The 22,737-nt window shown below is 48.2% G+C and overlaps 1 protein-coding gene across 2 annotated transcripts; it reads right to left on the bottom strand.

Moving 5' to 3' along the window:
- Positions 1-512: 512 nt before the first annotated feature.
- ADCY9 (adenylate cyclase 9) lies at positions 513-21,417 on the bottom strand. 2 transcript variants are annotated; one of them, XM_053275905.1, is made up of 12 exons: positions 19,210-21,417; positions 15,630-15,802; positions 15,096-15,200; positions 13,113-13,333; positions 10,968-11,070; positions 8,976-9,184; positions 8,403-8,562; positions 7,639-7,787; positions 6,791-6,832; positions 6,164-6,205; positions 4,228-4,266; positions 513-3,722 (listed from the first exon to the last, which is right to left on the bottom strand). In XM_053275905.1, exons 1-12 carry the CDS (start codon positions 21,065-21,067, stop codon positions 2,531-2,533), a joined length of 4,293 nt encoding a protein of 1,430 aa, XP_053131880.1. In that variant the 5' UTR covers positions 21,068-21,417; the 3' UTR covers positions 513-2,530. The 2 variants fall into 2 exon arrangements, with proteins under 2 accessions (XP_053131880.1, XP_053131881.1); XM_053275906.1 differs by having other exon boundaries at positions 13,113-13,330.
- Between the last annotated feature and the right edge of the window lie 1,320 nt (positions 21,418-22,737).

The raw sequence follows: 22,737 nt of genomic DNA, 5'->3' as shown, positions 1-22,737 counted from the left end.
CTCAGTATTGTCTTCACAGACTGGCAGCGGTTTCTCCAAGGTTGCAGGCAGGAATCTCTCTCAGCCCTATCTTGGAGATGCTGCCAGGGAGGGAATGTGAAACCTAGATGCTCTTCCCAGAGCGGCTCCATCCCCCGAGGGGGATATCTTTCAGTGCTCACACTTCTAGTCTGCCTTTCATATGCAACCAGGGTGGACCCTGCTTAGCTAAAGGGACCAGTCATGCTTGCTACCACAAGACCAGCTCCCTTCTGTTCTTGTGGAGAACCAGTCTATGGGAGGAGAACCCTCTCTGCTGCTGCTGCTGCTGCCACCTCAGACACGTCTCCCCCAAGAGGCCTGGCTGTAGCTCAACTCGGCAGCCACAGGGGAAGGCGTGTCCCCATGCCACAAGAAGCCAGAACTAGCGTCCTGATGATCACACTCAGGCCTTGGTGTCAACATGACACAACATTCCCCTAAGATGAGGGAGTCCAACTGGGGGTCCAGAGAGAAACACAAACAGAACAGCCTCATCCTCCACATCTTTATTCAGAAGCAATTCCACCGAGTACATGGCAGTTACTTCATAGTATACGTGGTAGGATTACAGCCACAGTGAAGGCTTGTACAGTACTTGGGACAAAAGAAAACCCAATGGTTGCCCTTTTAACTATTTCCGGAGAAGCATATAAGGCCATCCTTCAAGAAAAAGCAGGAAAGATAGCAGCCTAAGCCTGGACTTCACTGCCTGATGCCCGGGTTGGAAATCCATTACCCCCCGCCCCCCACCCCCAAGTTGATAAACCCAACTGCACCTGAAGTACTACTAAGAACTCCAAAAAATGGATCTATGAACAAGCTGTTCAGTACAGCTAGGACAGACGCGTTGCCTGTGAGAGAGGGAGAAGGCCAGAAGAGGCCCTAGGAGGGCTCACACCCAAACCCCTTTCTGTCAACAGATTGCAGCTGTGAGGCACCATCACATCTAAACTCAAATGGGACACAAGTTGTGGCTCCAGTTTTGAAGAAGGTGAGCCCAGCAAGAAAGGAACAGAAGCGACCACCTTACAACTGGTTGAGGTTGCCCAACTAGCCCTAAAGGTCAGAGGAAAGGGGATCTTTTTCTAAACGAATTTACATTGCACTACAAGAGTTCTGTTGAACACAAAAACCTTCGCCCTCTTACATCAACCTAAATAGGTTCAACAAAAAATGCACACTGCAACCCATTTCACGCCATCTCAACTTGCAGAAGTGCAGACAAGCCACCACTGCATTCTTGGCATGTGTCAGGAGGACAGATTTCAGCCCGGATGCATCACCTTTAGGTGGGCCAAGAGTCGGTTTGGATATATGGAAGCCAAATAAGCTGAGCATCATCCCAAGTGTACACAGGCCAGTGAGTAAGAAACCAGGAGAGAAAAGGCCACCATACTCTCATCAAAGGCTGGGCTTGCCCTTCTCAGTCACGGCGAGAACGAAAGTGCCTACACCCCAAACACTGTACGAGTCCCTCTTGATGGCTTTGGAGTCCCAATCACCTTTGGCATCAGCTCTGCAGAGAGAAAGGCAAGGCCAAGGATGCAGAGAGAATCGCTGAATGGGCTTTTGAACTGCACCAGGCAGAATCCTTACAGGCCTGAAGACCCCCACAGAAACAGGATTGGGGTGGGGAATAAAAAAAGAGGGAGAGGCAATCCCAAATGGTTTATTATGTTGTGTCTCTTACGCCAGACCAGATGCAGAGAAGCCAGTTCCGTCCCAAAGCTCAGAAATCCTTCCCAGCAGGAGTCAAGAGCAGAACACCTGAGGCTAAGATTGCCTATGCCTTTGCTTCCGGAACCCACTTCAGCCTGTGCAGGCCCGTTGGGTGAATGTTGCTGCCACGTGCTCCAGAACACACCATGGCACTTGAGTCCAAATATGGCACACACAGCAGCTGGACTGTCCTTGCGCACACATGCTGAGCGGCCTGCTCCCCCCACCCTCTGCCAGCCCACCACAAGGCAGTCCTGTACTGCTCCTGCCTCCCCTGGCCCCAGGACGCCTCCTCTCACTGGCTCTTCCTATCCGCCTCAGAAGGTAAGTAAACGTGCATTTCTCTGGGTTTACATACAAAAAGCTTAACATTATATATAGATATAGATATATTCAAGGAGCTGCAATAGCCAAAACAAGAACAGAAGGTAGTGTTTATAAGAAATAAAAATGATGAGAACACCACGGCTTATCCTTTGAATGTAGTCCAATCCCCACCCTGTGGCTTGACTTTGTGCCTCTCTACCTAGACAGGGAGTCCAGCAGAGTTGATCTGAAGGCACTTGATGTCTCCTCCTCTCAGCTGAAAGACTGGTGCAAAGGGAGCTGGGAGTGCGAGTGCGTGCGCGTGGGAGTGCCACCTATGACTGTCATCCACTCAGATACCTAGCTGCCAAAATAAAGGCAGGCAACCACTCAGTCCATTTCCTCCCTGCCCAGGAGAACACAGTCAGCGGGGAAGACCTCTGTGTTCTTGTGGACGGAACATGCCCGGCGCTTCTCCAGGCCATCATACACTTCTGGAGCTGTTCAGCTTGGTCAGTTCATTCGCCTCTTCGAGACCCACTTCCTCGCCGTCACGCTTCTCGCCAGCCTTACCAAGTCTACATCGGTCCTCTGCTTTGACCAGCTCTCTGGGGAGTTTTCTGAAACCCGGCAGTCCGTCCTTGAGCTCCGAGTGGCGGTCTGAGGCCTGGGGGGTCTTGTCTGAGTTCTGTACAGAAGGCACCAGGTTGGTGATCTCGTCTGTGGGAGACCGCCCGATGCTGCCGTCCACTTGGACACGGATGTCTGGAGATATGGACAACTGGTGGTGGGGAACGATCCCATTGTCCATGCATTTGGGATACAGATAGGTCTTCATCTGACCTTTGCCCTTCACGTTGACGGTCCCCCTGTAGTCAAAGTCGTACCCCATCTTGTGAAGGATGCGGTAGCTCTCCTCGCTCACCTGAATGCGGCACTCCACCCCCGTCGTGTCCATCCTGCTGGCGATGTTCACAGTGTCTCCCCAGATGTCATACAGGAGCTTGGTCGTGCCGATGACCCCTGCAGTCAGGGGGCCGTGGTTGAAGCCAATCCGCAGCTTGAAGTTGAACCACAGCATATTGTTGTTGAAGTCGTCCACCACCCGCATCATTTCTTTGGCAAATTCAAAGAGGGTCTGCAAGTGGCTGTGGGGATTGTGGCTATCTTGGCACTGGGAGGCGTTCAGCCCTGAGGCGGCCATGTAGGTGGCTCCGATGGTCTTGATCTTCTCAATGCTGCTGTAGTCGGGCTTGCTCAGCAGCTCGTCAAAGTCCCCAATCAGTTCATTCAGGACCCGGTAACACTCTTTGCCGCCTTCGTAATTCTCCTCGTAAAACTCGCTGAAGTTGACGATGCTAGCAAAGATCACCCCGCCACTGTCGTGGTTTTTGGAGTAGCTCTGTGACACTTTCAGCTGCTCAGCCACATGATACGGAATAATATTGCGCAGCAGCCAGTCAGCCTGGTCCCTCATGCTCTGGATCTTCGTACGATGGAGATCAGCTTCCACGTCTCCATGGTAATGGAGGCGGTAACTGACTTCAAACTCCCGATTTAAGAACCAGACCAGAAGCAGCAGAAGGAAGAAACCCAGGATCACTTCCTGGCCAATCAGGTCTGCTGGCCGTCTGAAGTCATCAGATGTTGACCTGTTGCAGGGGTTGTCTCTGGAGCTGAAGTCAAGCAAGATTTAAAAAAACAAACAAAAACAAAAAACAGGAGGGGCATGGTAAATAGAGCACATTTTGGGAGAAAAGCATTTTGCTCTCTTTCTACATACTCTAAGCTAAATGCATTGTCTGTATCTGCAACCATAAACATGTTATCTGGCACAGATTGCAACCTGTTTTTAAAACCCAGGTTCCTAGCCCCTTACAGCTCAGTTGTAAGTTTGGCAGCATGAGGTGGGCAGTGTCTGGTTAAGAAACCAGACAGGAACCTTTGGGACTCAGAAGAGATTTCTGGCCTCAGGGGCTCAATCCTGTCATTAGGGCTCCCTCTAACTTGCCACCAGCACTTAGTTATCTGACGCATTAAATAAAGCAGTCTTCTTACCCAAATGGAAATTCGTTTTCACTATTACACCATGGCTAGTTAATCTAGACGGCTGTCTTTCAGAAAAAGATGAAGCAAGAAAGGAATCACTGTCTAAAACAGGTACTAGATACTAATTCTTACCTGTTCTGTTCTGAAGGAAGGCGGGGGATTTCTGTGGAGCTAAAATCCAAAATGCAACAGATCATCAACACAAAACCAGAACTATGGAACATTTTCATACTTTCGTCAGCTTTTTTCATGCAAGAGCTTGATCTACATGTCGGGCTTTCATCACTGAACATGGAAGACGCTTGAGGCTGCCACTCGCCTCTCTACACCTCCTCTTCCATTCCATCACTGCCTCTCTGCCTTTCAAAGGAATCCAGAGTGGGAGGAGGAAAACGCCTTTTGGTACAAGACCAGGGAAGCGTAGTGTGTACTGCTGGGTGGCACCGAGTAGTGGTGGGGCACCCTGCTATCTCTGGAACTAGGGTAGATGAGTCCAGCCCTTGAACCAATCACTTCCAAGCTGGATCTCTAAGGAAGGCTGTACGGCTGATCCAGACAGGGCTGAGTGCAGATCCAATGAAAGGTCATTCTCCTTAGTGGTCGGGAGTGGGTTGGGATAGGTTGGGTTGCTCCTCCTACCTGCTCCTGAGACAGGACCAATAGAAAAGCAGCTCAGATAACCCATGTAGGAGTGGGCTCACCCACTGCTTTCCAAGTTCTAAGTCACTGAATTGCTCTGGTGCCAAATGCCAACAATTATATAACAGACAATGGGAAAACCAAGCAGTAACAACACAACCAAGGGCAGGGAGGAACCCCAAGGAATGAACTATGGCTAGCGCAATAGCTCAGATATGACGGGTCTCCCTAGAAAGGTAACTGCCTGGCGGCAGAAAGCAAAGATTCAGACAGACCTGACACTGAACTGGGTGGGCTGTATATATACTCCAAACCACTGAGGAGAATGAAATTCCAACTATTAAGTCTCCACAGGCTGGGACATGCAAAAGCTTTCCCTGACAAACAGGAGGGAGTTCAGGGTCAAGGCCTCACAGGAGGGAGTTCAGGGCCAGGCCCTCACTGAGGTACCACCTGCTGCAAGAACCTTCTCCCAAAGGAGAAACCGGAGGAAATTAAGGACTGCAGCCAGAGTGCAGCCACTCCTAAGAGGGATTCCCAGATGTTGTTGACTACAACTCCCAGAATCCCCAGCTGCAATGGCTTTTGCTTGGGGATTATGGTAGTCAACAACATCTGGGAATCCCTCTTAGAGGTTTCTGGGGAAGACCACTGCTCCAGAGATGCTACCACCAGATGTAGAATTGTGCTTCTCCTTAGAGATCTGGAAGTAATGTGGTCCGGCCAAGACAACAGAAACTCCTGAAATGGGCATGCTTAAAACCTTACTAAAAGAACCATCTTAATGGAGGAAATCATGGATCCCTGGAGTCGAGTAAGGGCTGGAATGATAACCCGTGGGCATCCCCTTAGAGAGATTTAGGACCTTGATGTCCTCCTCTCTTACTTCCCTCGCACTCTGCCATCACAGAAATTACATGAGGTTTGGCAGGTTAAAGGAGAAAATCCCAGCTGGCTAATGCAGCTGCATCCTATCTCCTTTCCCTCCTAGAGATGTAAGGTCAGACAAGGCACCAAGGCTCCTGCTCTGGAGCTAAACAGGGTGGTAACTGGAAGGCAGTGGGTATATGCCCCTCCTATATGGGTTACCTGAGCTGCTTTTCTGTTGGCCCTGTTGTGGGAGCAGGTAGGAGGAGCAACTCAACCTAGAGACACACTCCTCCACTGAGGGAGAAGGACATCCACCTGTACACTCCCACCAAAAAACAAAAACTCACCCTCTTTTGACTCAGAATTCAGTGCGCAGAGGGCTCTTTTCTCCTCTGGTTCTCATCAAGACAAAGACTTCTACAGGATGTTACAATCTGAATATCAATTCCCCCCCTTTAAAGCTAAAAAAGCTTTTAATAAGTATACTTCATTAAAGCACCCTGATAATCCAAAGTAACAAGATACATTAGGAAAGATACAAGATACATCGGGAAATTACCTGAAGTTCTGTGCTGAATCAAAGTAGGAGAGTTCCACAGAGCTGAAACAGAAATGCAACAAGATCACATCAACAAGAAAATTCACAGACCACATTCCCTGCTTGACTACTGAACAAATGAACCTGCCCTGCTGGATCCATTAATATAACAAGCAGTTCTTTAGCACCTGGCAATTATAAGCCTTGTGCATCTTTGCTCCCTGAGGGTCTGCTCACATATTACAGCTTTTGTGAGAAGCACTTTGTCAGCTGTGTTGTGCTTTGTAGATAGTGTCTTGTGGTTAGGGTTACAGGACAAGCTCTGATCATAAGGGCAGAGAGCCAGTGACACCACATGCAAACTGATTGAGGAATCTCAAATTCAAGGGTTCCCCGGAGTTGAAAAATCCACTTGGCTGCAACCACAGAGCATGAACAAGGATTTCTCATACAGAATGCTGCAGTTTCTTCAGAACCATGTCACCCTTTCCATAATGAGGGTGGGGTGGAGGGAAAAGCAAATGCTTAAGCCTCATGATTATGAAGGACATTCAAGGACCCTGCCAGTCTGTTCAAAGGCTCAGGAAAGAGCTTTCCTGGTCCAGTGGTAATCAGACACCGGGAAGGCCAATGTGTGTTGATGCTTACCTGAAGTTCTCTGTTGAATTAAGGTGCGATTTCCCCATAGAGCTGAAACAGAAATGCAAGACAATCACATTAACAAGGATTCGGGAACCATAAGTGCAGAGCAAAACCAGACCAGTTGTGGTTCAGACTGGAAAAGCATAATTCACTACAGCCACCATCCTCTAGAACAGGCCTGCTCAACATAGTCCCACCCCCTGCTGTTTTTGGACTACAGTAGGCAGGGATTATGGCCAGTAGGCAGGGATTATGGGAGTTGGCCAGTAGGCAGGGATTATGGGAGTTGCAGGCCAACATCTGCAGGAGGGCCAAAGATGAGCAGCCCTGCTTTAGACCCATTCTTTGCTATTCTGACACACTTATTCCTACACGCATGCACCAGGCCTAGTTTTCCTCCCCTGGGCTGGATGACATTCCTGGACAAGGTTTCCAGGACCAAATGCATCCACTAAAATGGTACATCTTCTACTGAACTACAAGAGCCAGTGCAGCTGCCTGGAGGTAGGAGCGGGATGGGCCAGCAGCACAGACCTTCTGTTCCAGCAGATGGATGGTGCTCTCCAGGGCTCCCTGCTGGAAGGACGACTCTTTTCCAACTCTTGGCCAACACAAGAAGCTGCATCACACTGTGTCAGACCACTGGCCCATCTAGTTCATGACTGTCTACAATGACTGACAGCAGCCCTCCAGCATTTCAGGCAGGGGTCTTTCCCAGGCCCATCTGGAGATACTGCCAGCATCTGAACCTGGGACCTTCTGCATGCAAAGCAGGTGCTGCACCACTGAGCTACAGCCCCATCCCCAGGCAGGCTGTACCACACAGAACTCCCGCAATATTCTTTAAAGCTCACCTGTCAGGACAGAGAGACACATAGAGCAAGATGAGCAAGACTCCTCCAACAAGGGTGGCCAAAGATGATCTCATCCAGGAACTGAGCTGGCAGAAGTTACAGTACTGGACAATTGCAATTAGTAGTGCAGAACACATGAACATCGTATACTGCAACAGAAATAAAGAGAAGCCCTTGGCTTAAACAGCATCTTTTATGATGTTACACACAGAGGAAAAACAGCTTCCCCTATAACCAAATTATTTGCACAGAATGACCACCACCTAGGTCAAAACAGTAAGAATTATACGCTACAAAGCAAGAGGCCATCTAGAAAGTTAGTTCTCCACTTCTAACCCTGACAGAAGTTCACATCCCAAAGTTTACAGGGAAAACTTGTAGAGATGTGAAGCCCCGGGGGGGGGGGACACACATCTGGTTTCCCCTATACATTGGCACTTCCAGAAATGTTCAACCTCTAAAAATCTTACATTTTCAGAAGTTGGGGGAGGGGGAGAGGGTGCAGTCAAAGGGTTTTAGCAAGCACCCTGAAAAGCAAGCAGTGGGTGTGCCAAGCTCCCAAGGGGCAAAGCAAGACAGCAGCTGACACAGAGCTCATCCCATCTCCGCAAGATCTTTTCCTCCCAATTAACTCATGGTTATTACGGCATTAGGAAGTTGCGGCTTTTCTGAGCCTCTGTCACACCGATCTTTATGCCAATGTGGAGCACGATGCAAATTCCAAAATTAACTGTGATGCCATGCTCCACTATGGAATCACTTACATAGATGTTGGTTTCAAACTCTGAGGTGAAGTGTGAGAAGACGGCAAGAGCAGGCAAGGAGATTAAAATGGCACCAACGAAGTGTCGCGGCAGCCAGCCAGAGATCACCTCCAGCAGACGCTTTGTACAAGCCAACACATTCTCCAGAAAAAACACCATTCTGGGGGGGACACATCAACAGTTTCTTTCAGTGCGGTTCATTTTATCCACAATAGAACTAAACCCTAAAGATGTCTGTAACAGAAAAGGTTGGAAAGCTCACTTCTGGCTAAGCTGCTAAGGGTTCATGGCTGCAGCCCTCAAGCCACAGAGCCCAGAGCAGGCCTTCCCTGGGCAGAGATGGCCTGTGCTTGTCCAACATGGGCCACTGCAGCTCCCCACTTAAGGTGATCTGTTTTCCCTTTTCCATAGCTAATATGCACACGAGTCAAGCCCTTAATCTTCCATTGCAACTGAAAGACCCCAAGAAGAGTCTTGAAGAATTCTCAAGAAGGAGACTTCTCTTTCCTCTGTTCATATCCTATGAGTTTCTAGACAGTGGTGGCTGAGAGAGCCAGGCTTCACCTCATTTACCTAATGGAGACGAAAAGGGACAGCACCTCTAGCAGGATGGCGATGACGACCACAACCACCGCTGCAGGCGGAGGAGGGGATGCAGCCATCCCGTGTTTCAGGAAGCAGGCAACAGAGAGGATGAGGAAGACTGTGGTAGACAAGAACACATCCAGGAGCGAACTGAAGGTCGCGCTGGCAAAGGTCTTCACAGGTGCATTTCTTATGACCTACGTGACAGAGAAAAGCATGATGTTGGCAGCTTGTGTCTGGGCCCACTTTAAAAAGGCATGCAAGAAAAAGGACTAAATAGAAATCTCAGTCTCCCCACAAAGTCTGGTTGCACAGAGAGGCCTTTCAGACAGCTCTGTGGAAGATATTTTAAGTTATGGGGGGGGGGAGCAAGGGAGATTTTAACATTACTGTTAAAAATAATGGTGATGGCCTGGAAAGAGTGTTCAGTGGGCAGGGAAGGAAACACTGTCTCCAAAGTTTTCTGGACTAATAGTGTCTCAGCTACCAGAGGGTACTTCTGTGGTGTTTTATAGCTAGCAAGACAAGACTAAGAAGAGGCAACTCTGCTACTGTGGTAATTAAGGTTGCCTTCTCAGGTCAATAACAAATCAAAGGTACAATAGTAGTTTTCATATCTCTAAACTGTCTCCAGACTGAATAGCTGTTTACAAGAATAATTAAAGCAAGGAATTTCAGCAAAGGAGCTTGAGACTGGGCATTAAGAAACATCTTTAAGAATTGACAACAGACCAAAGAGCCCATGAATGTTGTGGAACTTCCCTCTTGGAAGGTTGTATCAGGATTGTTTAAGGGCAGACAGCCACATGCCATGGCAGGTGGAAAGAACTATCTTTTTGCATACATAATTCAGAGCTCCCCCCCCAAAAAACCCTACAATGTTCCCAAACTGGCCTTCTTTAGATCCGAGTGTGTAAATTTAAGAAAAATCCAAACACACCTTGGCATAAAAATGCTGACAAAATGGTACACTGATGTAGAGTACCCGAGTGATTCTTTCCATGCAACGAGGGGAGGAGGCAAAGTCAGAAGAAGAGGAGAGAGAAAAAACGAAAGTAGCAAAGGCAAAGAGGTGTTTTGTTTTGTTTTTAAGAGACTGAAGGAAAAGAAGAAGAGGGAGGGAGAATCTAGTAAGAAACTCAAGAGGTAGCGAGAAAACAAAAACTGGGAGAGCTGCCTGAACTGAGGGGATCATGTTAATCCCAGCCTTAGAAAGCCTAACTAATTTACATAGTCCTGCCTTTAGAGTCACATGGACAGCATAACCCCACACGTGAGATGCCCTTAGACTGCAGCAGCAGAGAATGGTTCTGCTCCTTGTGTGCTGTAAATGGGACACATGAAGGAACCATTCAGTGCAACAGGGAGACACAAACACAAAAGAATGGTGCTGTGCCTCGGAGGCAAATGACATATGAACACAAACATCTGTAATGGAACTGTGACCATTTGTTTTAGTTTTAACTGAAAGCAGCCTTAAAGGTTGTGTCACTGAGCCCTAACATGAATTAGACCTTGATTTTGCATTCACACACATGGAATGGAATGTCGGCTGGTGAGGGAACAATGTAGGTTTCACTGGAGCTTCTATATTATGCATGTGAAAGATAACAGAGGTCTGCCCCATCACAGTGGCATGTGGTTCCCTATCCTGACATCTTCTAACAACAACTTCCCAAGAGGGAAATTAGCACAAGGTCTCATCTTCAAAAACCGCCCATCTGGAAACCTGAAGGTTTCAAGGTGTATGCCTGGCCAGCCTTGTTTTCCTCAATTTTCTTCCCAGCTGCTTCCCCACCCTCACACAGGGCTCCAGGTGTGTTCAGAAGACTAAGAACACACATGGAACTCTACAGGCTGACTGGGCACCCTTCCCCTCTCAGCACACAATTCCTAAGGCAGCTATTCATTCAAGAAACAACACACAACTGGTGTTAGCATGCGGTTTACACTTCAGACACAGACAGAGCCAGCACACACCTCTTCTTGATAGCTGCTCCTATAGGCCAACTCCAAATCCTGGTCCAGGAAGTTCAGGCTCAGCCTGTTAATTGGTGGCTTAAAAAAATAGTCTTTCATCAAGCTAGAGGAAAAATGGACAGCAAACAGTTTCAGAAGAGTTCATGCTTTTGAAAAAGCAACTCATCCTCTCTTTCCAGGTTACTTCCTACTTGGTATGGGTGCTCTTAATGTATCTGACCCCTTGAAGTCCTGGTGAGCATTTGCCTGCTATTTGATCTCCGCGCTGCATGTATCAAACTTCATGTGCTGAGAAGAGAAAGCACTTGGAACAATTTGGTCAGCTAGAGTGACAACATGAAGATGGCTCCAAGTTCCCACAAGAGTGGAACGACAGCGATATACAACTGCTACAGAATCTTCCTAAGAATACATCTCCTACAGAGTTCACAGCTAGAATAAAAAAGTGAAATAATGGTACACTGTGGTCAAGAGCACGAAGTTCCCAGTTCAAATAATCACACTGCCAGAGTGCCTTTTATCAGCTTTAGCTGATATGCTGGTTACAATCTTTCCTGGATGGAGATAGCCTGGCCACAGTTATTTTATTATTTATTCATTCATTCAATTTATTTACCGCCCTTCCTAAAGTGGCTCAGTGCAGTTTATATTAAAATTAAGAAAATATAAAAGTAAAATTAAATACATTTACACCAGATTAAAACCCATTAAAACTAAAACTAGATATTATTAAAAGCCAGGCTAAAAAGATGGGTCTTTAAGGCTCTCCTGAAGGCCTCCAAGGAAGATAATCCTCTTAAATCCACGAGGAGTGTGTTCTACAATTTAAGGGCGACAACTGATAAGGCCCAATCCCAGGTCACCACCAGATGAACTGGTAGCAGCCAAAGACGGACCCCTCCTGATGATCTTAATGAGCAGTGGGGATCTTGTAGAGAAAGGCACTCTCCCAGGCTACTTATGCTCTGGTAACCTCCCGTTTAGATTACTATGACTTGTATGGGGGCTGCCTTAGAAAACCGTTTGGGTCTGCAGTTGGTCCAAAATAGGGCCCCAAGATTGTTAACTAGGACTGGGTGTTTCAATCATATCGCGCTGATGCTTTGTCAGCTGCACTGGCTCACAGTTTGTTTCTGGGCCCAATTCAAAATGCTGGCTTGTACCTTCAAAGCCTTAAATGGCTTGCGACCCGGTTAGCTGAAAGAGTGCCATGTCCCATAAGATCTTCTGAGGAGACCGATCTTCAAGTGTCACTGCCAAATGAAGAGAGGGGGATGGCTACTAGGGAGAGGGCCTTTGTGGGAGAGGACAGCACCCTGTTTATGAATAGGCTCCCAGTGGTGCCATCGTTATGGTATTTTAGATACCAGGTGAAGACTCTTTTTTAAATTCACCCAGGCTTTAAAAACTTTTTATTGGTTTGTTTTGCAAGCTGGCCAGAGAACACTAGTTATGGAGCAGCTACATAAAATTGTTATGAGATCACAGTGCGGTCTTTGGCATGGCTCACTCCACTGCAGACAGACCACTCAATACTGTCCTCTGCTTAGAGGATGCAGAAAATACAGTGGCCCAAATAAAGTAGGAACAATTATTACTACTGTCATCAGCATTACATGGTGTTTAAAGAACTTGACATACATTATCTCTTTTACAACTGCCATCCTAAAAGCGAGGCCAGTGTTCTTAGCCCAAAATTACGAGGGTGGGTCTGGGGCCAAGAGAGTGATGGCTAGCCATAGATCTGAACTGGATTTCGCTCACAGCTTGCCCTCTTAGTCACTAAGCGATACCCGTTCTCCAAGATGGGGCTACTGCATCCAACTGCATACAGAAGACCCCTGGGTCGATCCCTGGCAGCACTTCCAGATAGGGCTGGGAAAGACTCTTGCCTGAAATCTTGGAGAGTCACTGCCAGTCAGTGTAGGCAATACTGAGCTAGATGGACCAGGGGTCTGACTGTCTAAGGCAGCTTCCGATGTAAGTTATTGCAGACAACACCCTGGTTAACACTAACCAAAAATGGGACAAATTTGCAGAGACTTACTGGGGCTTAAATTCCCAGAAGCAGTGGCCTACAAAAACCAATACCTTGACCACCTTCTCCTGCATAACACATTTAGAATGTGAAGAACTCCTTCTTACCTGTCTTCTTTAATCACATCAACAAAGTGAGCATCTGTTTTCTCTCTGATGTTTTTGAACCGTAGTGGCAGGAGGGCTGACTGATCCAAGCTGACTCCTGCCCACCTCCCTTTCTCCTGCAACATTTCACAAAGGGATGTTTGGCTGTTGCTCAGCTTCTCCTCTTGCGGAAGACTCAAAAGCCCATTCTGGGACTTTGGACTGCATCCTCCGGGGCCCTGCTTTAGGTCACAGGAAGGGCAAAGACGAAGAGAAGAAGTTCAGGAGCCACAGAAAGTTTGGGTTCATTCTCCTTAAAGGCATATTTTAGCAACAAAGAGTGTGCTTCAGTTCAAACGTGCTCATGTACATTTTTTAAACTGAGAACAAAATAAATATCATTAATTTTGTTTTAACTACTGTTTTAAGTTTTCTGTTGTCATTTATTTTAACTAATGTTTTAACTTGTTCATTTGCTTGTTGTAAACCATCCAGAGACGTGAGTTTTGGACAGTACAGAAATATGTCAAATAAATAAATAAATAAATAAGGATATACACTCACTGTAATACAGAAATAAATGTAGAACTGGTGTGAGCCTAGTCACACACCCCAGGAGGACCACGGAAGCAAGACCCACCAGGGAGACCAGAGGGAAGGTGGGGCAGATCCAAGTAGAACTAGGACCAGCCCACTCCTGGCAGGCATACCTTACTGACTCACCACAGTCAAGAAGGCAAGTACCCCCCCCCCCAGTGGGAGGGACTTACAAGAGGGTGGGCAGACAGAGACGGTATTTAGAGCCAAAAGACAACAATCCAGAGAGGAGAGCAGCCTAGACTCCAGCAGGCTGGGGCAGGAGGAGGTAGGCATGGGAAGCCAAGACTGGCCATGGGGCCGAACCGGGGGAGGTGACACGAGGGCTTCCTACTAGGATGGTTAGATGACACAGGAAGAGGCCATGCTGTCACATGTCTTCAGTTGCCCAACCCAGGTGGACAGCAACAGCATGACCATTAGAAGTAAAGAAACTGCTTTGAAATGGGGGGTGGTGGTGGCCTACTCTGTCTCTTGTGACATGGAGCTGACCCCTGGCAGGGAGGGACCTGATAGCTGGTAAACTAAACATCTTGTTTTTAACACAAAGCCAATACTTTAAAGAAAATGTCAGTATGTGTTTACAAACTATTTCAGTCAATGTTTACTAAACAATTTGTTTCAAAAGCCAAACATAAGCCATCTGAATCAAAGGATGTTCATAAACTACAGATTGTGTCTGTATCCATCCTCTCTCCATGGAGCACATAGAAGCACACAAAGGGTTTCCCCTCATGATGACCCTTTAAAGTAGGCTGAGAGAGTTGTCCAAGGTCAGCCAGTGAGGCTTTGCGGGTGGAGATCTGAAACCAGGTACCCATTAAGCCACACTGAGTGTGCCTCAGGACACTGGCATGAAATACCCTTTTACAGAGAACAGGGTTGTTTGGTGTGTGTTTTAATCCTTTGTGGCAAGTTCCAGTTGGAATTAATCATGATTAAGCCAGTCTTTCAGCTATCAAAATGTTCATAGACAACATGAATGCATGAGCTAAAATGCTTCAAGAGAACTCCAGAAGCTTTGCTCAGGTTCTCTGAAGAGCTTTTAAGATGTCTGAACTGACACTGAGAAATGAAACCAACCCCACATTTTTACATTACTAGAATGGCTACAAGAACAGGCCCAGCTCAGCTAATAGCAACCATGATGGTGAGGTAGAGAATTCTGCTGCCTGTTTTATCAGGAATGGTTGCTGCGCTTCAAAGTGATGCAATTCAGATCATGCAAATACAGCTTCTGGGAGCATCTATTTCAGTCCTGAGGATGGAGACCGCATGTCACTTAAGTCAGTTTCATCTCAGGACTGATCAGCAGCAGAATCACAACAAAGCAATTTCTGCTGCTTGGAGCTGCTATACAAGCGATGCAGCGTAGCCAGAGCAGAGCTCAAGCAGAGAATGTGTTACCTTTGTGCTGTTCTTGTGTTCATCCTGGCACCCGTTCTGAATGGTTCCTTCCTCTATACTTGCAGCACAGGTGGGAGCAAGGATAATACTGCATGAAGGGCATGTCTGGAGATTTAAAAAAAAAAAAAAACCACGTTAAGGTTAGTTTTTCTCTTTTTATCGTTGGCCTGCTGTCATGGCAAATATTAGCATGTCCAAGTTGTATATTCTCAAGGCACAAAATGACCAGGCTCAAACTATCATACTTCAGACACATTATGCGAAAACCCAGCTCCCTTAAGAAGTCCATAATGCTGGGAATGGTTGAAGGAAAGAGAAGAAAAGGACGGCGAGCAGCAAGGTGGATGGACTTGATTACAACAGCAATGGATGACCTTAAAGGCCAAGTTGAAGACAGATCATCCTGGAGAGACTCTATCTAAGTGGTCGCTAAGAGTCCTCACCAAGCGGCTGATTTGTGTCCCAGTTTATCCTTCTAAAACAAGTTTCTAGATTAGTAACTCCAGAGATGTATAAAAACTGTACTTGACAAACCTTGCTTTTCTCCGAGTGTCTGAAACCCTTGGCTGAATCCCCAACATTCTCCATTGAGGCAGCTCCCTGAAGCTTGTTTCTGTCTCCTGCTTCTAGACTCGGAAGCAGAGTCTGTGAGCAGTTGCAGTGGGACTCCTTCACTTTCAAGCCAGAGATCAGGTACGTTTTCAAGCCTGTGGGGAAAGGACAGTTAACACAGTTTAAACAGTTCCGCTGCTACCACCAACCTCCTCCTGTCTTGACTGCAGAACCCTTCTCAGTGCACAGATTCACCTGCTTCACCAACACTCCACAGCTACCTGCTGCAGCGGCACTCCTCCCAGCAGCCCATGCACTGCAGCCATGCCATGCACATGGCCTCTTCCCATAGTGTGAGCTGCTGGGGGGAGCGCCGCCACAGCAGGAAGCTGTGTGGAGTGGCAGCAGAGCAGGTAAGGACCTTCTGTCCTCACTTTTAAAAGGTGCTGCTCGCCGCCCCCTCCCTCCACCAGTCGAATCAGTTCAGAAGCCTCACGTATCAATTCGGCTTCGAATCTGTGCACAAATCTTGATTTGTGCACATCGCTAACATCCACATGCCCACACTTTGGCAAAGATGCACAAATTACTGAGCCAACTCTTAGTGAGCTTTTGCCTTCCTTTGTCTGCCTACCTAATCACATGGGGCAGAAGGAGTATGTTATGTTCAGCCATTGTAGGTACTTTTGTCCATTAGTCAGCATCTGATTTCAATGCCAACATAAATGTTTTAAAACATACTCCACATCTTATGAAGATTGGGAAGCAAGGATTGAAGCACTGCAACAATTGGATGATTGTGAGTGTTTTTCTCAGGCAGCCTCCACAATCTTCTATCAGAGAACAGATACAGTGACTTCCTTTGTGCAGCAACATGGTTGCATCAGTACTTTGCAGTAAGGAATAGAGCTTATGCACATGTGCACACAGGCAGCAGAAGCCCCCCAGGCTACAAAGATGACCCTGACCCCACTGTTCAAATAAGCCCTGCTAATTGAGCAGAGAGACACACCTTTTTAAAAGTGGTGATTCTCTTATATTTAAAGTAAGTAATGTGTGCCGTCAAGTCGATTTTGACCCCTGGTGCCCACAGAACCCTGTGGTTTTCTTTGGTAGAATACAGGAGGGGCTTACGATTGCCTCCTCCCACGCAGTATGAGATGATGCCTTTCAGCATTTTCCAATATAGTACCAGCAGGGATTTGAACCGGCAGCCTTCTGCTTGTTAGTCAAGCATTTCCCCACTGAGCCTCTTAAGGAATTGGCCCTATCCAATTGACCCTATCCAACCTCAGCATAGCATCCCTCCAGTGGCTGTTGCTGGTACTGCACTGCCTTTTGTTTCTTTTTAGATTGTGAGCCCTTTGGAGAGAGGGGACTATATTTATTTTTTAATGTAACGTTTTTTGTGAATTTTGCTTGAAGAGAGGTATATAAATATTCGTCATCATAGTAGTAGATATTTCAATATTTCTAAGGCAGCAGCTCTAAACACATAAAATGGGAATAAGCTCTATTTAATCCAGTGGGACTTCAGACAAGACATGGACAGATCTGGGCTGTGAAAGATACTCCCAATCCCAACAGTTATTCGAGCAGAACATCATCCATTTTAACCCCTCATTTCTTTATGCTGGACCAGTTCTAAACAAAGACCATAAGTGAGGTATAATTACTCATGTGTCAGTTATGCTTCCATTACTATAATCTCATATGAATGTCGACAATTAGAATTACCCATAAAAATTAATTATTTTAACTGAATGATAGAGTATATCATGCAAGTTAACACATTAATATTCACAAATATGCTTATTCCTTCTTTTTCCAAATGCATGTATGTTTACTGTTAAAGTAGCTAGTAGGGACTGGCCGAAAGCTACAAGTTAACGTCACACACCACATTTCCAGTGCCAGGGTACTCTCATTTCAGGATAGTTATTATCTATCAGAGAGATCAACCAGTGTTCTTCTAGGCTTCAGGCAGCTACTGAATCAACTAACACCACAGGCTTTCCTCAAACACAAGATTGCCTGAAGTCTGAAGATTGCGTCAACTGCATCCGAACAAGCTAGTCTGCAGTCCAAAGGAATTCATACCAATATACTAAATATAGATAGTATTCACCTGGTGCCAAGGAAGGCTGGCTGCTTCAATGATTACATCTTCCAGTGTTCAATATTGCCACAATACAGAAATTCAGCCTAAGAATGATAGGAACATAGGAAGCTGCCATATACTGAGTCAGACCATAGGTCCATCTTGCTCAGTACTGTCTACACCGACAGCAGCAGCTTCTCCAAGGTTGCAGGCAGAAGTCTCTCTCAGCGCTATCTTGGAGCTGCTGCCAGGGAGAGAACTTAAGGGAAATATCCTTTATCCCCTTAAGGGGAATATCTTACAGTGCTCACACTTCTAGGCTCCCTTTCATATGCAACCAGGCAACCTCCCAAATGATGGTTATGCTTGTCAAATTTCCCCAAGAAAGATTTAGCTTCTGTATATTTCATGCTATTTTCTAGTCTAGGCCCCATCCATTAGTCTCACACATTCTTATTTAGCCGTCTCCTTAATATCAGCCATTTTTTTAAAAAGTTACAGTACACTGTTAATTAAGCAAATGGAATGAAGCAGTCTCAAATGCTTCATTTAGGTTCAGTCAGTGCACGCGCTCTCTTGCTCATCTACTCTCTGGGCTCATAAGTACAAAGGAACAGAAAATAAACAGTAATTATTTGAAGTGTATTCAGTATTTATTGTTTTGTGCTACAACTTCTGTATAATCAATTATTTGTACTCTAAAAATCCAAGATACTAAAGCAAATAAAAAACCTGTCAGAACTACTTGCAAGAATAAGGTTATTTGTTATGTATCTGAGATCTGTGAAGCTTCAACAGATAACTGAATACTTTCTGCATAACTCAAGATTTAACTGCTACAATCATTACCTAAAATATATTTTTCTATAAATCTAAAGATATTAAGCTGCATTATACCAAGTCAGACTTCACCTAGCTCAGTATCACTGTCTGGCAGCAGCTCTCTAGGATTTCAGGTGAGTCTTTCAGGTGAGATACCACCAGGGATTTAACCTGGGATCCTCTACACAAAGAGTGTGTGCTCATTGAACTATAGCCCATCTCCAGTCTACATGCAAGAGTACCAAAGCAAGACTGATTTAATAGATGAGCTAGATGTACATTTAAAAAAAAAGTTTGCTCCTCAACACAAAAATATAACTCTTCTGAATTTATCTCCCTCTTGCCTGCTCCAAAAGCTTTGGGATCTGCACTCTTGAAAGAGTAAACCTTACAATAAAATCGAATGCCATGAACTAGAAAATATTTTGCATTTTCTAAATAGCTTCTCCATATTTAATAAAATCTAAGCCTTCATCACTTTGAAGAGTCATGACAGCCACCAGATGCAACCCACAAGTTCCAAATCATAGAAGAAGAACATAAAACCATCCTAACGTTAGCCTAACAGAAGTCAGAGACTAAGGAAAAAGTACTGAAGCAAACAAATTCATTCCATTTTAATGAAATGAACACACGTACCTTTAAGCTGGTCTGCTACCACACTCTGGCCAACACGCTCAATCACCTTTCCATCCTCCATTTCATAGCGGTCATCCAAATATTTTGCAGTAGCCTCCGAAATATGGACCTTCCCGGCCACACCCAGCTGCTCCATTAGGTTGGCCAAGTTGACATCATTGGACCATACGTCAAACTTAAACCTCCTCATCCCCAAAATTCCACATAGGACGGTCCCCGTATGAACTCCAACTCGCATGTTCACCATCTCTTTCTTCTCCTGGCAAAATTGTTCTATGGCTTTAATCATGCCCAAGCCCATCTCGATACAGCAATAAGCGTGATCCTCTCGGGGCTCAGGACACCCAGCTACACAGTAGTAACAGTCTCCTAAAGTACTTATCTTCTCACATTTTGTGTCCTCGCAGAGGCGGTCAAAGCGACCAAAAAGATCATTCAAGAGCCCCACGAGAGCATGTGCGGATTTGTTGGCACTCATTTTGGTGAAGCCTACAATATCGGCAAACAAAATACTGACTTGTTCTATCTGTTGCATTTTAAAAGGACGGAATACAATGGGGTTTTTCTGGATGGAAGGCTTTTTCTTTTTGTTTTTGGGGCTGGAGGTGGAGTGGCGCTTAACGGAGTTCTCGCTGTCGTCGTCCCCCTGCTTCATGAGATCGTCGGCAATGATCCTGGGCATGACGGAATGGATCATCCTCTCTTTCAGGGCCTTCTCCACCTCCAGGTCCTTGCCGTGCATGATGGACTGCCCCACTTTCAGGAACGTGCTCCTCGACCTGACTTGGGACATGATGAACAAGTGGATGCCGGTGGCGTGGATGCAGATGTGCAGCAGGGCTTTGCTGAGCAGCTCCCAGTACACCAGGCGCTCCCCGAAAGGCGTGAAGCAGTCCTCGTCGCGAAAGTGGTAGCCGAACGTTTCGAAGAGGACCGAGTAGGAGAGACCCAGGAAGAGGCTCAGGTAGAGGGGCAGGTGCATCACCGTGTAGAGCAGCAGCAGCACCTCGACGCACATGGAGAAGCTGCCCACCTGCGACAGGCAGGGGCCAGAGGCGGGGAGAGCAGCCAGGCTCTGATTGGCAGCGGCCCCCGCGGCGGGGGCGCCCAGCACCTGGAACTGCGGGGCCAGGGTGAGGGCGAAGGCGGCCAGCGTCAGGGCCAACGAGGCGCTCGCCGTGTGCCGCCCATAGGCCCGCGTGAAGGTGAAGAGGAAGGCGGCCAGGCAGGCGGCCAGGAAGCCCAGCGCCGGCGCCACCAGCACCACCTGCCGCCGCCCGCCGCCGGGCCCCGGCCGCAGCCCCAGGTAGGTGCCCCACAGCAGCCCGGCGGCTCCCAGGTAGGAGAGCGCCCAGCGGAAGCGGCGCCGCGTCTGCGGGAAGCAGCGCTCCAGGCAGGCCTCCTCCAGGTTGCGCGAGTCGAACTGCGGGCTCCACCAGCGCCGCGAGGCCCGCTCGAAGAGCTGCGGCAGCCACCGCCGCCGCCCCGACCGCCCGCGCCGGGGCCGCCGCGAGCCCAAGCCCAGGCCCAGCCCGAACAGGCCGCCGCCCTCGCCCGCCGCCTCCGCCGCCGCCTGCGCCCGGCGCGTCGCCGCCACCGCCGCCGCCGCTGCCGCCGCCGCCGCCGCCGCGTCGCCCCCGGAGCTGCTGCAGCTGGAGGAGAGGCTGGACTTGCAGGCCTGGCCCGGCCCTGGAGGCGGCAGCGGCGGCTGGGGGCTCCGCGCCTGGATCCGCACCGTCACGCTGCGGCTGTCTCCGCTGGGGTCGCAGCGCACCTCCGTGCTGCGCGGCCGCCCCGCCACCGCCGCGGGAAGCGGAGGGGAGGCTGCCGCCGCCGCTGCTGCTGCCGCCGAAGCCATGGCGGCCGGCCTCTCTGGGACCCTCAGGGTCAGGCGCCGGCTCACCCCAGCCCGCGTGGCGCCGCGCCCGGGCCGCCCCTCGCCCGCATCTCCGCTCTCGCCGCGGCGCCAACCGGCCGAGTCGCCTCAGGGGCCAGGCCCTCGCGGAGGGTGGGGGCGGCCGCTGTCACTGAGGCGCGCGAGGCCCGCTCTGCGCAGGCGCGCCCGGGGGGCGGGGGAGAAACGCACCGCCCGCGCTCCCGAGGGAGGAGCAGGAGTCGCCGCTACCTCCACTGCGCAAGCGCTCTCCCGCCGCCGCCTTCTTCCACTACAGCACCCCTCCCGCTCTTGCGGTCCTCTCCTTAGGCTAAAGGCGGGGGGAGGGAGGCGCGGGGTTTTTGGCCCGCGGGGTCAGGGGCGCCCCTTCGCTGGTTCGTCCGCCAGCTGTCAGTCACAGCATGGGCGGGTCTTCTGGAGCGGCGCTCCCCTCAGTGGTCGCTGGGCTGGGAGTGGAGGGCTGGGCTTTCTTCGCCGCCTGCTCGTTCTTTTCCTCTCGCTAATATCTATTTCGTAGCGCTGTCTCGGGTGGGGGCAGACTTTGCTTGCAAAAAAACCAAACTCGTTTGAAGGCTCCTCTCTCTCTCGTGTCTATTTATTCTGAATTACCTGCCTGTGCTCTCCAGGGGGGAGGGCGCTCCACACAGGCACTGTCCACACGTGGGCTTATTAAAAATATGTAAACATACATATATGGAAGTTAATAATACACCCACCCACGCCCTAATAAGCCAGCAAGGCTCCCAAAGTTAAGCGCAGGAGAACGTAAGAACCATGAAAGCAACAACAACGCAGCAGGGCAGGAGTAACATTCCCAGCTTTTAACTTCAGAGTGAATTCAGCTAGAAGGCAAATGAAAAAGGTCTCAGCCTGGCACTGACAAACAAAACTGATGCCTGGCACCAGGCTAGCCTCTGCAGGAGGGAATCCCAGACAGCAGGTGCCCGCAAAGGCCCTCTCTGAAAAGATACACGGCCTTTTGGGCATCTCTGGCTTTAGAGTTAAAGGTTGACTTGACTTGTGCAGTCAAGTCGATTTCTACTCCTGGCTCCCTCCCGCAGTGCCCTGTGGTTTTCTTTGGTAGAATATAGAAGGGGTTTACCATTGCCTCCATCTCACAGTATGAGATGATGCCTTTCAGCATCTTCCTATATTGCTGCTATATATGAAACACATCTAGGTGTTTCCCATAGTCCGGGAAACACAAGCCAGGATTTGAACTGGCAACCTTCTACTTGTTAGTCAAGCATTTCCCCGCTGCACCATATAGTTAATAGCTTTGACAAAATCATGCACCAAACGGCTCACCCTTCCCTATGAGGACTTGTCTGTCAATTTGTAGCTGATTAATCATCTTCCAAACCATTCATTGGTATTTTTAAATACAACACCTGAATATTTTAGGCATCTCAATATAGATGCCTTTTTGGTGTCTTTTTGAAGTATCCCATCATCCCAGGCACAATAACCAAAGGGGATTATGGGAGCTGTAGTCCAACAACATCTGGGGACCAAGGTTGGGAGCCACCCCCACCCCGCTATACTACCATCACTACTAAAATTTATATGCCGCTCTTCAACAAAATTATCAAACATAGAAAAACAAATAATACAGAAATAAGATGGTCCCCTGT

Source organism: Hemicordylus capensis, chromosome 13 (assembly GCF_027244095.1).
Source record: "Hemicordylus capensis ecotype Gifberg chromosome 13, rHemCap1.1.pri, whole genome shotgun sequence".
NCBI classification, from domain to species: domain Eukaryota; kingdom Metazoa; phylum Chordata; class Lepidosauria; order Squamata; family Cordylidae; genus Hemicordylus; species Hemicordylus capensis.
This window is presented reverse-complemented; position numbering and strand designations above follow the sequence as displayed.

Bases quoted from the DNA above. Each gene is read 5' to 3' on its own strand.
- ADCY9 (XM_053275905.1), bottom strand. From the start codon at position 21,067: ATGGCTTCGGCGGCAGCAGCAGCGGCGGCGGCAGCCTCCCCTCCGCTT. The intron at 6,206-6,790 runs GTAAGCATCAAC...TTTCTGTTTCAG, and splicing joins AATTCAACAGAGAACTTCAG to CTCTGTGGAACTCTCCTACT. The intron at 4,267-6,163 runs GTAATTTCCCGA...TTTGGATTTTAG, and splicing joins GATTCAGCACAGAACTTCAG to CTCCACAGAAATCCCCCGCC.